Source organism: Heteronotia binoei, chromosome 5 (assembly GCF_032191835.1).
Source record: "Heteronotia binoei isolate CCM8104 ecotype False Entrance Well chromosome 5, APGP_CSIRO_Hbin_v1, whole genome shotgun sequence".
NCBI lineage: Eukaryota > Metazoa > Chordata > Lepidosauria > Squamata > Gekkonidae > Heteronotia > Heteronotia binoei.
The window spans coordinates 171,243,055-171,257,127 of NC_083227.1; the positions used below are offsets into that span (position 1 = coordinate 171,243,055).

Below are 14,073 nucleotides of genomic sequence, written 5' to 3' on the forward strand. Positions count from 1 at the left end.
AAACAAGGGGATCTGCTATCTTGAATTTGATTATCACCCACAAGGCAGAATTGATTGATGAAGTGGAAATAGTGGGCACCCTGGGCAGTAGTGACCACATAATTTTGGAATCTACAGTCTTAGGCAAGGAAAAGCTGTACGTAGTCATAGATTGGACTTCAGAAAGGCAAACTTCAATAAACTTAGAATTATGCTGGGAAAATCTCATGGTCAGAAATACTTAGGAAGAAGGGGGTTCAGGAGGGGTGGGAGTTTCTCAAAAGCAAAATACTTAAAGTGCAATCACACACTATTCCTATGAGAAGAAAAAATGGAAAAAGCCTAAAGAAGCCGAGTTGGCTCCATAAACAGCTCTATAAAGACTTGAGAAAGAAAAAAGACTCCTTTAGGAATTGGAAGGAGGGTCTTATAACCAAGGATGAATATAAACAAATCACCAGTGCTTGTAGAAAAAAAGTTAGGAAAGCTAAAGCTCAGTATGAACTTAGGCTGGCCAAAGATGCTAAAAACAACAAAAGGGTTCTTATGTTCAGAGTAAGAAAAAGAGCAAGGACATGATAAGCCCATTGCAAGGGCAGGAAAGTGAAATTGTAACGGGTAATGTGGAACTGTGGAGAAGGTGGAACTGTTCAATTCCTACTTTTCCTCAGTCGTCTCTTCTGAGAGAAATGGTGCTCAACATGGCAAAAACAGAACATATAAGGAGGGTATGAAGTTCCAACCTAGGATCAGCATAGGGGCAATACATAAACACCTAGTTTCTTTAAATGAAACTAAGTCCTCAGGGCCAGATGAACTGCATCCAAGGGTTCTAAAAGAGCTTGTGAATATAATTTCTGAGCCTCTGGCTATTATTTTTGAGAATTCTTGGAGAACAGGAAAGGTGCTGGAAGATTGGAGGCGGGTGAAAGTTGTCCCCATCTTCAAGAAGGGTTAAAAAGACAATCCGGGAAACTATCGACTCGTCATTTTGACATCTATACCTGGAAAAGTATTAGAACAAATCATCAAACAGTTGGTCTTAGAACATTTAGAAAGAATGGATGGGATTACTATAAGCCAGCATGGGTTTCTCAAGTACAAGACATGTCAAGCTAACCTGATCTCTTTTTTTGAGAAAGTGACTACCTTGCTAGATCAGGGGAATGCTGTAGATGTTTATCTTGATTTCAGTAAGGTTTTTGATAGGGTTCCACATATTATCCTTGTTGACAAGTTGGTAAAATGTGGTTTGGATCCTGTTACCATTAGGTGGATCTATAACTGGTTGACAGATCACACCCAAAGAGTGCTTGTGAATGGTTCCTCATCCTCTTGGAGAGGAGTGACAAGTGGAGTGCCTCAAGGATCTGTTTTGTTCAACATCTTTATAAATTATTTGGATGAAAGAATAGAGGGAATGCTTATTAAATTTGCCGATGATACTAAATTGGGAGGGGTTGCAAATACAGTAGAAGACAGAAACGGAATACAGGATGACGTTGACAGGCTGGAAAACTGGGATAAAACCAATAAAATCAATTTTAACAGGAATAAATGGAAAATTCTGCACTTCAGTAGGAAAAATCCCATGCATAGTTATGGGATGGGGGAGACTTGTCTTAGCAGTAGTATGTGCGAAAAAAATCTAGGGGTCTTAGTGGACCATGCGCTGAACATGAGTCAACTGTGTAATACGGTGGCTAAAAAGGCAAATACAATTTTGGGCTGTATCAACAGAAGTATAGTGTCCAGATCACGTGATGTGATGGTATTGCTTTACTCTGCTCTGGTAAGACTTCACCTGGAGTATTGTGTTCAGTTTGGGGCACCACATTTTAAGAAGGATATAGACAAGCTGGAACGGGTCCAGAGGAGGGTGATGAAGATGGTGAGGGGTCTGGAGACCAAGTCCTATGAGAAAAGCTTGAAGGAGCTGGGGATGTTTAGCCTGGTGAAGAGATGGCTGAGAGGTGATATGATCACCGTCTTCAAGTACTTGAAGGGCTGTCATATAGAGGATGGTGTAGAATTGTTTTCTGTGGCCCCAGAAGGTAGGACCAGAACCAATGGGTTGAAATTAAATCAAAAGAGTTTCTGGCTCAACATTAGGAAGAACCTCCTGATAGAGCGATTCCTCAGTGGAAAAGGCTTCCTCGGGAGGTGGTGGGCTCTCCTTCCTTGGAGGTTTTTAAACAGAGGCTAGATGGCCATCTGACAGCGATGAAGATCCTGTAAATTTGGGGTAGGTATTTGTGGGTTTCCTGCATTGTGCAGGGGATTGGACTAGATGACCCTGGAGGTCCCTTCCAACTCTGTGATTCTATTTTAAAAACAAATAAACAGTATCATGCCACATACAATGTAACACACCCCAGTTGCTAGATAAATACTTCATAATATTTAAACTGTTGTGCTAGCATTGATCAAATTTAGCTTAAACTCTGAAATGTATAATCTTTTGTCATCTACTACATCAATAATGAAAGTCAATCAGCTCTTTCAAAGGCACTTGAAGTCAATTTTTTCTAACACTCACTCTGTCATTAATTCCTTCATCTGCATACAAGCGATTCATTTAACTATTCAGAATTCATCTTTAAATTATAAAGAAAGGAAGGAATGACAAGAGGTGTTTAGACAAGCTGACAAGGTTTCCTGCAATTCTGCAGGGAGGTCTACAAGCTCCAGAGCAAGAGGAAGACGTGAGGAAAGGGACATGTGCCAGGTTTCCCAATGCATCAGGGATACAAGACTCCACGGGGGTCATGCTGGCATTAGCACAAAACCACAAAAACAAACAAGAGTTGCTTCCAACCCAATGTGCCAAAAAGCCATGCCTTCAGCTCCAACCAGCCCTATCACAAAGCCAATGCAACAATTTAACTTCTGTCCCCTTTTTTCTGATGGTATCACTTCTGGAATACCATTATCGTGTGGTGCAGCAACCAAAATTACTTGACTAAAAGCAAAGAGAGCTCTGGATTCAAATTGTCCTAGCATAAACCTTCAGAGTGCAAAGCTTTATTTTCTAGTAATAACCTAAATTTGTTCGGAAGGTTCTGATTCAGTATATGTACAGCTGTGGGAACTTAAACCAGCTGAAGAGTTGTCTTTCAGAGTATATGAGACAGTAGGAAAAAGGCAGAAATAAAATAAGAGACTTTTAAAACCTCACAGAACAGAAAAGGCTATACATTTAGGCCATTTGTGGCCTCTTTTGGGATTATAGAGATGCCAACATTTTATTCCATGCACTATGCAAAGCACATTTGTTTTTTCGTTTATAAGCTGTTGGCAGATCTTTTGACAAAACAGTCCTTCATTGATATAAATGAAGGATAATCATGAAAGGCTGTTGTTCTTCCCTGTTAAGTTCGCTCCTATTACACATTTTTAAGTATGGTTCATTATAAATTGTTTCACAACTTTACATTTTAGTTGCATGAAGTCATCAAATATAACTACTATACAGTTTTCTGCAGAGGCCATTTTGTAGAAAAATAGGTGGTGGAACTTATTAGCATATGCCACCCCCCACACCAGCCAAAAGCAACCTGACGCAAGAAAGGAGAACCCTGGGCAAGTGAGGCCTGCATGGGCTGGCTAGAGATCCAGCCAGCCCAAGCAGGCCTCACTCACCTGGGGCTCTCCTTGGACCCCCAGCAAGCCACCTGCCGCCCAAAATTACATAAGTGGAGAAAAGGTGGCATGGGCTTCTCCAAGGGTTAATGAGGGCTGCTGGAGTCAGTGCCGGATTAAACTCTGTGGAGGCCTCTAGGCAGTTGAAATCTCGGGGGGGGGGGGAGCCTCACAAATTATCTCCTAATAATTTTTTAATTTTCCAACCAATAATTTTTAAAAAACCAATTTTATTATACAAAACAAACATAAACAACCAGAGGAAAACAGAGGAAAAAGCCAGCCCTAAAGGTGTGAGCCCCGTGGCGCAGAGTGGTAAAGCTGCAGTACTGCAGTCGGAGCCCTCTGCTCATGACCTGAGTTTGATCCCAGTGGAAGCTGGTTCAGGTAGCCAGCTCCAGGTTGACTCAGCCTTCCATCCTTCCAAGGTTGGTAAAATTACCCAGCTTGCTGGGGGGGGGGGGAGTGTAGATGACTGGGGAAGGCAAAGGCAAACCACCTTGTAAAAAGTCTGCTGTGAAAACGTGAAAGCAACGTCACCTCAGAATCGAAAATGACTGGTGCTTGCACAGGGGACTATCTGTACCTTTAAAGGTGTGGGGGTCCATAGGCCGGTGCCTACTTGGCCTATTGGTTAATCCAGCCCTGACTGGGGGTGTGGCGAAGCTCCTGGTGGCTGGCTGGCTGCCCACTCTCCTAATCCAGGGATGTTATGCAGCTGCACCTATTCAACGGACAAGGCAGGTGGGTGGGGAGGAGGAGGGGGAACTCTCAGAAGCTGTGATCCTGTGAGCTCCTGCTGAATTCAAGGCCTGGTGTTCTGAGATCTTGCTTTAATGCTGCATGTCAACTGGGGAAAGGTAGTGGCCATTTAGAGAGATATAATGAAGGGCACTTATCTGACTTACACAATTTAAAATGTATTCCCACTATGCAATGCTTCCTAGCAACCTGTGTAGCCTTCTTCTCCAATTCTTTTAAAAAATAAAGCATTCTGTATAATCTTTATAACTGAAGTATTACTTCAGAATGCTCAAAATAATGCTTCAAAAAGAAGCATTTAGAATAGAACTTACAGTTACAGCTATTGATGGGAAAATGCTAGATGGTTCTCCTTCCAGAAACATCATGGGGTATTTAACAGAGAGGCTTGCTAAAAAAGCACATTAGGATTAGTTCTAATTAAAGAAGAGAAAAGGTTGAACTTTCCTCTTTTCTTAGGAGTTGGACAGTGCAAGTGAGAAGCGATCAGGCATACACAGCACAATACAAGTGAAAGTACCACAGGGAATAAAGGAAATGTCAATCAGAGACTTCATGGTATAAATATGCATTGGTGCAAACGTATTCCAGTTCCTATACAGTGGAATGATGGAACAGGTGGCAAAGGGAAGGAGAGAGAAAAAATGAGACTAGCTAGAGAAGACAACAATGGTTCTGGGAGAACCGGGTTTGATTCCCCACTCCTCCACTTGCACCTGCTGGCTTGGCCTTGGGTCAGCCATAGCTCTGGCAGAGGTTGTCCTTGAAAGGGCAGCTGCTGTGAGAGCCCTCTCAGCCCCACTCACCTCACAGGGTGTCTGTTGTAGGGGAGAAGATATAGGAGATTGTAAGCTGCTCTGAGTCTCTGATTGAGAGAGAAGGGTGGGGTATAAATCTGCAGTCTTCTTCTTCTTACTTTGGGGAAAACAGAGCCCATGAAAATTTTAAGGTGAGTCATACTCAGCTTGACCCATAAGATGGACTGGACAGTGCTGAACAGAGAGGATGAATGGAAAGCTTATAGAGGAGAAAAGGAAAACAAAAAAGAGCCTTCCAGCACCTTAAAGATGAACAGATTTATTGTAGCATGAGCTTCCATAAGCTGGAGCCCACTTTATCAGATCTCATTCTTAAACCAGAAGCAGGTGACAAATAAATATTAAGCTTGCAGCACTAAAATGTAGAATGATGAATTCTCTGTTTATGCTTTTAAAACAGTTACTTCCTTACGTTAGGCCTGCATAGTGTTACGTGGGGGGGGGGTTGTTTTGTTTTGCTATATGGAAAGTAAGTTAACCTAAACAGGGCAAAGGTGAACAGGCGGAAGGATACCTAAAAGGCAGAATTTTAAGGACTTATCAGAGATAGGGCAGAGATTAGAATAGGTTAAATACCTGTTAACTACAGGACCTTATCAAGAGTTACAATTAAAACCTTTAAAGGTCTTTGGATTTTAAAGAATTAATTTAAGTGTCTTTTAAAATCTTACCAGGTTGTTGTAGTAATAGGGTTATAAAATAAGGCACACTATTAATAGAGAACAACAACATCAATTAAGAAGGTGATCCTTTCATAGTAGCATTATATTGATAGCACTATCTGGGACAAGATTATCTGTTTCTCCTCCTCGATTTGGCCCATTCACAGATAGCATCTTATTTCTTTATTGTATAAAATCCTTCAGGTGATTTAGATTTTTCTAATTCTCTGTAAACCAAGTTTAAATAAGTTGTTGAAACTGCCATTAACACACTCTCTATATTATTTCATTTCTCTCAATGTAATTTATTCCAGATCTAATATTAACATAATTAGAACTCATCTAAAATCACTGCACTGTGCATCTTTACAGTTTGCTAAAATCTATTTCTAGTGCCTATTTCAGTAACTAGAAAACGCCGTTCAAACCTAAAGAAGACCTAATCAGAAAAGGGAGGTAAGACCTACTTTTGTAAGACCTAGCCCTGTTGTGAGAAGGGTAAGCAAGTACACCAAAGAGAAGGGACACACATGTATGTGTTGTTATTCATACTGAGGCAAAAAGATTCAGAACAAAGGAAATCACTGAAAGCCCTAGGAAGGAGGTCCTGATTATTTTGGACACACTGTGATACCTGAAGATGAAGCAATCTTTTTAATAAAGAGTAGAGTTTTGAATCTGAACGCCTATCTGCTTCCAGAAAAGAGGGGTATCTGCTGTGCCGCAGAACTGCTTCTTCCATCCTGCATGTGACAGCTAAGCTCTACAATGGGGAACAAGGAAGGGAATTGTCTCATTTTCGAAGTGGTAAGAAGTTGGCTGTCTCTTACTTAACTGTATTCATCACCCAAGATGAGAACAGTTGGAGGTGCTTATATGATGGAAATACAGCTCATTCTTAGTAAAGCACATTAATCACCGATTTTGTGGGATTTAACAGCATCGGGAGTATGCATGGAACTGAGTGTGTGTGGGTATGTGGGATGCTTATCTATAGAGCTAGGTGTCCAGCTCCTGTGATTTCTGTCCATCTCCTGAGGGTTATGAATACATTGATGCACTGAGGGGAAGAACAGGTACACGGTCCACACATTGTTCTCACCTGTGGATGTTCATCTCCTGTGGTGGCTGTCGTGCCTTGTCATAGGCTACCTTGGCAAATATGCCTGCAATGACAACAAAGGCAATGGCTCCACATGAAATGTAGACGGTGGCATTAGTGGTATCCTCATTTGGGTCATAGACATTGGATATTTCTCCAGGTCCACCATTACTAGTGGCAGTAGTCATTGAATCTGTGGTGGGTCCACGGCCATTATTACGGCACATGTACTGGTTGAGCTTCTCAGAACGCTTGTTGCAGCAGAAGCGGTAATTGCAGGTACCACAACAGTAGCGAAAATCCTTCTGGCTGTTGTTACACTCAAATTCTTTATCCCACTGTCCACTTACATCATAGTAGCCCATGCATGTATCATACGCTGGGCTTGAGCTTCCTGCACTGCCACTGGAGGCCGCTCTTGGTGGCCCTCTATCTCCAACTCCACCGCGTGCACGGCTGCCCCCGCTACCAGCTGGCACGGCAGAGGGAGGTGTACTGGCCAGCGTATGGTTCAGTTGCTCCTTGACCTGCTTGGAGGATCGCCGGGGCACTGTTGCCCCCTGTGTCCGGTTGCCCTTGGGTGTCCGTGGGGGCCCAGCTGCATGTGTGGTCAACAGAGCATATAGGGCAAGAGGCAGCAGCAGACACAGCAGGTGCCTCTGCCCCATGGTGAAAGGAAGGAGCAGAAAATGGGAGGCTCTGCCCAACCCAGCACTGTCAAGGACCTTGGCTCTGGTACTCCATGGATGAATGTGCAGGCAGATGGATGCTTCACTGGCGGCAGCAGCCTGGGGCCAGCCTCTGTCTCAGGAGAAGCCCCTTCATCCTGGCAAGAAGCAAGAGCCGCTACTTTGTTGCTGCTTCAGGGCATAGAGGTGCTCTCCTGTGTGCCTCGTCTGGCGGGTGGCTCCTCCAAAGATGGTGATGGGCTAAAAGAGAGAGACAGACATCTGAGCCTACCTGGCCTAGGGCAGAATTGAAGCGGGGGGGGGGGGTGCAGGGGTTGCTGCTGCAGCTTCTTCCCCGAGGGGGCCCTGCAGAGCCGAGAAGCAGAGGGGGAGGAAAACGCAGAGCGGTCCCCACAAGCTCTGAGGTGGGCGCCATGGGGAGCAGGCGTGCAGCTGGGACATGCGAGCATCCGAGCGGGCAGCCCAGGAGCTCGCCGGGCAGCAGGGAATTCCCTCGGCAGCAGCCTGGCCAAAGGGAGCCGGCCGTGGGCACCGCAGCGCCGCCCGCCTCCTCCCCGACCCGCGCGCGCTGCTGCCTGCCTCCACTCACCGTGCCGGGCGCGCGGGGGGACTGCGGAGGCGCCGCGCTGGGCACCCCCTTCCGTCGCGCACTGCCTGAGCCGCCTGCGCCGCCGCCGCCGCCGCTCTCACGAGCCTGCCTGGCAGCAGCTGCCGCTGTGGAGCGGGCGGGGAGAAGCCGCCGCCTCTCCCGCCTGCCTGCCTCCTTCGCGCTCTGGGCCCGCCCAGGGCCGGCCTCCTGCTGAGTGGCGGCGGGCTGAGCTCCGCCTTCGGGCGCCCCACAGGTCCCACAGGCGGGGGCCTCCTCTCCATTGCTCGGCGACCTGCGGGAGCCTCTCTTCTGCTCCTCTCCCCACCGCTTGGGAAGGCGGGGAAGATGCGGGAGAGGGGAAGCAAGCTGAAGCAGAACAGCTGGTCGCTGCACGCCAAGAAGGTGCCCTGGGAGCGCAGTGGGTTGACATAGGCAGCCAGCATTGCCTAGTCGTTGGAGTCCTCCATTCAAACCCGACAGTGTATTGGGGCCTGGTGAGATGCAGACGCCAGAGCTGGTTCCTCGGAGAAAACGGCTGCTCTGGAGGGCAGACTCTGTGGCGTTATAGATCTCGCGGAGGTGAAGTCCTTTGTCTCCCGCAACCCCTCTCTGCCCAGGTTCCACCAACACATCTCCAGGAACTTCCCAAGCCACACTTGGCAATGCTAGGCTCAGAAGCCTTCTGGGTGGCTTTGGACCACTAGCACTTTTTAAGCCTAACAAGTTTTATTGTAGCATAAGCTTTCGAGAAACACAGTTCTCTTCGTCAGATGCATGGAGGCAGAGCCGGTGCGTGGGAGTAGGCTGGGTAGGCAGCTGCTTAGGGTGCCACCCCGCCTGGGGCGCTGCTGGGCGCCCCCCCATGAGCCAGCCGGGGCCTGTGTCCCGCATGCCTTTCAAGCGGGGGAAGGGGGATGTGTCCTGCGTGCCTTGCAAGCTGTGCAGGAGGCAATCGTCGGCACCTCCACCCCCACTGCAGGAAGGCTGAGCGGGGAAAAGGCTTGTGTCCTGCCCGCCTTGCAAGGCGTGCAGGGGGCGATCGTCAGCTCCCCGCCCCCCATCAGCCTTCTTGTGCTGCAGGAAAGCTGAGCGGGGAAGGGGCTTGCATCAAGTGCACCTGACACAACTGCCAGTTCCTCCACCTCCCACCCCGATGTGGAAGCCTGAGGGGGATGGGGGGGTGCTTGATGATGTCACTTTTTATGACGTCCTTGTGCCCTGCGCGTGCATACTTTTTTCTAAAAGATTGGGGGGGGCGGTGAGCTGGGGTCTGCCTCCAGCAGCAGAAAACCCAGTGCCGGCCCTGCATGGAGGTATGTAGAACTGGCCGGAGATGTATAGGTGGTAAGGGAAGGGGGAGTGGATGCAGGAAATGAGTGCCATGTGAATGCAAAGCAGTTGCAAAAGTCATGAAAAAGGGAGAATACACAGTTCAGGCTGGGTGTGACCACTTCCTTCTATTGATGAAGCTGAATGGAATTCCTGAAAGGGAAAGGCAATTCTGGTAATGAGATAACCAGACCTTGAATTCAGCAGGAGCTCACAGGAGCACAGTGTCCTGAACCTTTCTAAGGATTCCCCCTCCGCCTTCCCACCTACCTTCCTTGTCCATTGAATAGGTGCAGCTGCATAACAATCTCCGGATTAGGAGAGCGGGCAGCTAGCCAGCCATCAGGAGCTTTGCCACACACTCAGCAGCCTTCATTAGCCCGAGCCACCCTTTCTCCACTTCTTATGTGATTTTGGGTGGTCGGTGGCTTGCTGTCCTTTTGACTATGGAGGGGGGGGGCAAGGAGAGCCCCGGGTGAGCGAGGCCTGCTTGGGCTGGCTGGATCTCTAGCCAGCCCAAGCAGGCCTCACTCACCCGGGGCTCTCCCTTCTTGCATTGGGCTGCTTTTGGCTGTTGGGGGGCGGCATAAGCTAATGAGCTCCACCACCTGTTTTTCTACAAAATGACCCCTGGTGATAACCATCCAAAGTCCCTATTAAACCCAAATCTGACTGAGCCAAATGTATGTATGAAAGCTTCTCATTGGTTTTTGTTTTTGAAATTTTTCTGTTGAACTATGGTGGCCTTTAAGTCCTTGATGGAATGTCCTGGTGGAATGAAGTGTTCTTCTACTGGTTTCTGGATTGTGCCATTTTTATGTCAGTTTGTGTCCATTTATTCTTTTGCACAGAGGTTGGCTGGTTTGTCTCCTTTATGGAGCAGAGGGGCATTGTTGGCACATGAGAGCATATATCACACTGGAGCTGCAAGAGCAAAAGATTGTGTAGTTGTTGCCATTGGGTCCTGTAATCATGTTTTCTGAGTAGATATCTGGGCAGAGTTGGCATCTGTGACTGGATGGTTGCGTCAGAACTGGCTGAAATTGAATCCATCAAAGATGGAACTCCTGGGCCTGCGTTGGGGGGGAGCAGGAGTCGGGATCAGGCTCCTACCCTTTGACGGTACCCAACTGGTGCTGCCAACAGAGGTGAAAAGCTCCTGGATGCCTCTCTATCTATGGAGACTCAGGTTGCCACCACTGCAAAGGCCGGCTTTTTGTATCTGAGGTGGGCTTGGCAGTTGGTCCCTTATCTTGCCTCCCACGATCTGGCCACAGTGATTCATGCATCGGCCGCTTCCAGACTAATTGTTACTCTCTCTACATGGGGCTACCCTTTATCCTGCTCTGGAAACTCCAGCATTTGCAGAACATAGCAGCGCAGTTGTTGACTTTGATGCCTAAATGGGCATGAATCCACCCAGTGCTGCGTGAACTGCACTGGCTACCCCTTGAGTATCAGATCCATTTCAAGGTGTTGGTTCTCAACTTTAAGGCCTTATATGGCCAATGGCCAGCATATCTTTGGGACCACTCTTCTCCATATGAGCCCCCCCACCCCAGACTCTGCTACGCAACATCTTCTGGTGGTCCCTGGTCCTAAGGACATCTGGCTGACTTCAGCAAGGGCTAGGATCTTTTGGGCCCCTACCTGGTGGAACAAGCTCCCACTAGAGATCCTGGCCCTGCAGGACTTATCAAAGTTTCGCAGGGCCTGTAAGACGGAACTTTTACACCAGGCTTTTAACTGATCCAATGGGCATCCTCTCGTTACCAGTTGGCCTCCCCAGAATTTTTTACTATTATATTTGACCGTGCTATGTTGGCAGATCTTGGCCTGTTTGCTGATGTTATACTGCCCTCAGATTTTATGCTATATGCTTTTATGATGCTTTATATTTTAATTTGTATGGGTTAAACTTTTGCTGTAAGCTGGCCTGAGCCCATATGCAGGAAAGGGTGGGATATAAATCTAAAAATTAAATTAAACTAAATCTGGGGCTGTTGCAGGGTCTGCTGCCTATGCTGGTGACTCTGTTAGATGGGCCATGGTTGTTAATGAAAAGTCGTTTCAAGTTTTTAAAGAGTATTAGTTTTTTTAAAAAATAATATTGTTGTCTTTTGTTGTTGTTTTTTTTATAACTTAAAATTTTTATTTTTAGAAGAAAAACAGTTTTGTTAACTTACAGATATTATCAATTTGCCTAAAAAACCAATTGAAAGCCATATTTGAGTAATACAAAACCAAGTCAAAAAAAATTCTAAATAAAAAAACCCCTACAATCCAGATAGTCTAGCAAATAACAGAAGATATTAAAACAAAATAGTACATAGTACATTTTACATTTTACATTAATATAGGACAAAGTCCAAATATTTTTTTGGTATTTTATTTTTCTTTGAGGATTTTTCATTGACATGTTCAAAAAAATAAACCATTTTTCCAAAAATCTATCATTTAATAGAATTTGTGAAGCAATTTTGTCCTGAATCACAATATCCCAAATTTTTTGATACCACAAAGTGTCAACTCTACTTTAACTCTGGTCAAGCCTGCACTCAATCTTTGGTTCAGGAGAGAAGCATCCTGGGTAAAACCATACTGTATGCCAATGCTGCTAGCTTGAACTCTCCTCACCCCCCCCCCTCCTTTCCTTTGTTATGTAGTTGTGCTTTGAAATGGGAATATGTGAAAGAGATTATCGGGCCTTCTCAGGCTGGGCATCAGGGGAGGTCGGAGCCGAGGAGACGCTCAAGGCCAAAGCAGGTCTGAGAACGAAATTGTAACATCAATGTGTTAATGTGCCCTGCATAGTATCCCTCCCTCAAGAATCCCTTTGAAGTGTACCTTATATGATTGCATTCTACTGTATGATCTTTAGTCTTTCAATCTCCTTGTAGTCGAGAACCATGATATCAATAAACTAGCTACTTTGTTATCAACAAGGACTCGTTATTGAATCTGCCGACTTGACACAAAGTTAGAGAGGGATTTCCAAGGTTTGGCCAATAGGATTTTTCCAGTTAGAAGTAATAGGGATATAAGCTCTGTTTTAAGAGGAGTGAATTTGTTGTGTTGTTGTTTGTTTGTTGTGTTGCCATAAATTTAGAAGGATGGATTCTGGGGAGCGAGGGATAGAGTCATTTGTTATAACCTCTATCATATCTATTATAGAGTTCCAAAAGGTTTGGATCTTTGGACACGACCACCAACAGTGCAAAAATGTTCCTATTTCTCCACAATCCCTCCAACACAGAGGGTTTGGACCTAACTTTGCCGTATGAAGAGAGAGTGGAGTTAAATACCAGCGGGAGACAATTTTGTAATGTTGCAATTTTGATTTAAACAGAGGTGAAAGGCAGACCCTGGACCACTGTTCTTCTGTGAACTGTTGAACACAATCCTTATGCCATGTATTCTGCAGAAAAGTAACCTGTGTCCAGTCTTTATGATTTACTAAGCTATATATAATGGAAATTGCCCCTCTCATGTTTGTGTTTTCTTCTTTAATAAGTTTTTCAAACCTATTCAGTTGATTTGTTGTTGGGATCATAGGAATTGCTTTATTTAGGGTGTCATACACTTGGTGGTATTCATACCAAGGTAATTTGATTTTGAACTTAGATTCCAGTTGTTTATGTGAACATAAACGACCCAATGAGCTGATATCTGTAAGTCTGAAAATATTATTTTGCCTCCATAATTTAAAATTAGAAGAGGAGTGGCCTGGAGGGAACCATGGTTGACCCAGAAAGGTCATGATTGGTAAGAAGGTTGCACTAAATATACTCGGTATCTGTCCCAAAGTTCTAAAGTAAATTTCAAGAAGGGGTTAAGTGTATGAGCTTTTTTCCTATCAGATTTGGTGTTACATAGGAATTCATTTAGTCGAACTGGAAGAATACTAGCTGCCTCAATTTGAACCCACGCTTTAATATTTTCTTTCTTGGCATAAAGGAGTATATTCCGAAACTGGGCTGCTAGGTAATACTTTGCTAAAATTGGTGCGCCTAGACCCCCCTGAGAAGTTGGTCTGGAAAGTGTTTGATAAGAGATTCTAGGTTTTTTATTCTGCCACAGAAATGATGTAAAGTTGCTTTGCCACGATTTCATTTCCTTGTCTGGAATTGGGATAGGAAGGTTTTTAAATAAGAAATTTAGGTAGGATAAAAGTTTTTAGTAGATCAATTTTTTCTAACAGATTAAAATTTAGCTTGAGCCATGATGATAAATCAAGTTTAGCTGACTTAAACATTTGTTTGTAGTTAGAGTCAAACAGTTTAGACAAATTCAGAGGAATCTGGACTCCCAGGTGTCGCCACATGTTTGTTACCCATTTGAATGGGAAAATGCTGGCGAGCTGTTGGTGGACATCGGAAGAGATATCAATAGGATAGATTTCAGATTTGGCCATATTTATTTTGAAACCAGAATAACTACTAAAATTGCTAAGAGTTTGTATTAGTTTTCTCAATGAGTTCATAGGGTCTCCTAAATAGAA

General features: G+C 45.2%; 1 protein-coding gene across 2 annotated transcripts in view; it reads right to left on the reverse strand.

Annotated features, from left to right (window-relative positions):
* SHISA6 (shisa family member 6) overlaps positions 1-7,802 on the reverse strand; it is a 349,135-nt gene extending 341,333 nt beyond the window's left edge. The window contains exon 1 of one of the 2 annotated variants that reach the window (XM_060240724.1): positions 6,966-7,802. In XM_060240724.1, the coding sequence (XP_060096707.1) occupies positions 6,966-7,633 (668 nt within the window). In that variant the 5' untranslated portion in view covers positions 7,634-7,802. The remainder of the gene's footprint in view (positions 1-6,965) is intronic. The other variant, XM_060240726.1, reaches the window with a different exon arrangement.
* Between the last annotated feature and the right edge of the window lie 6,271 nt (positions 7,803-14,073).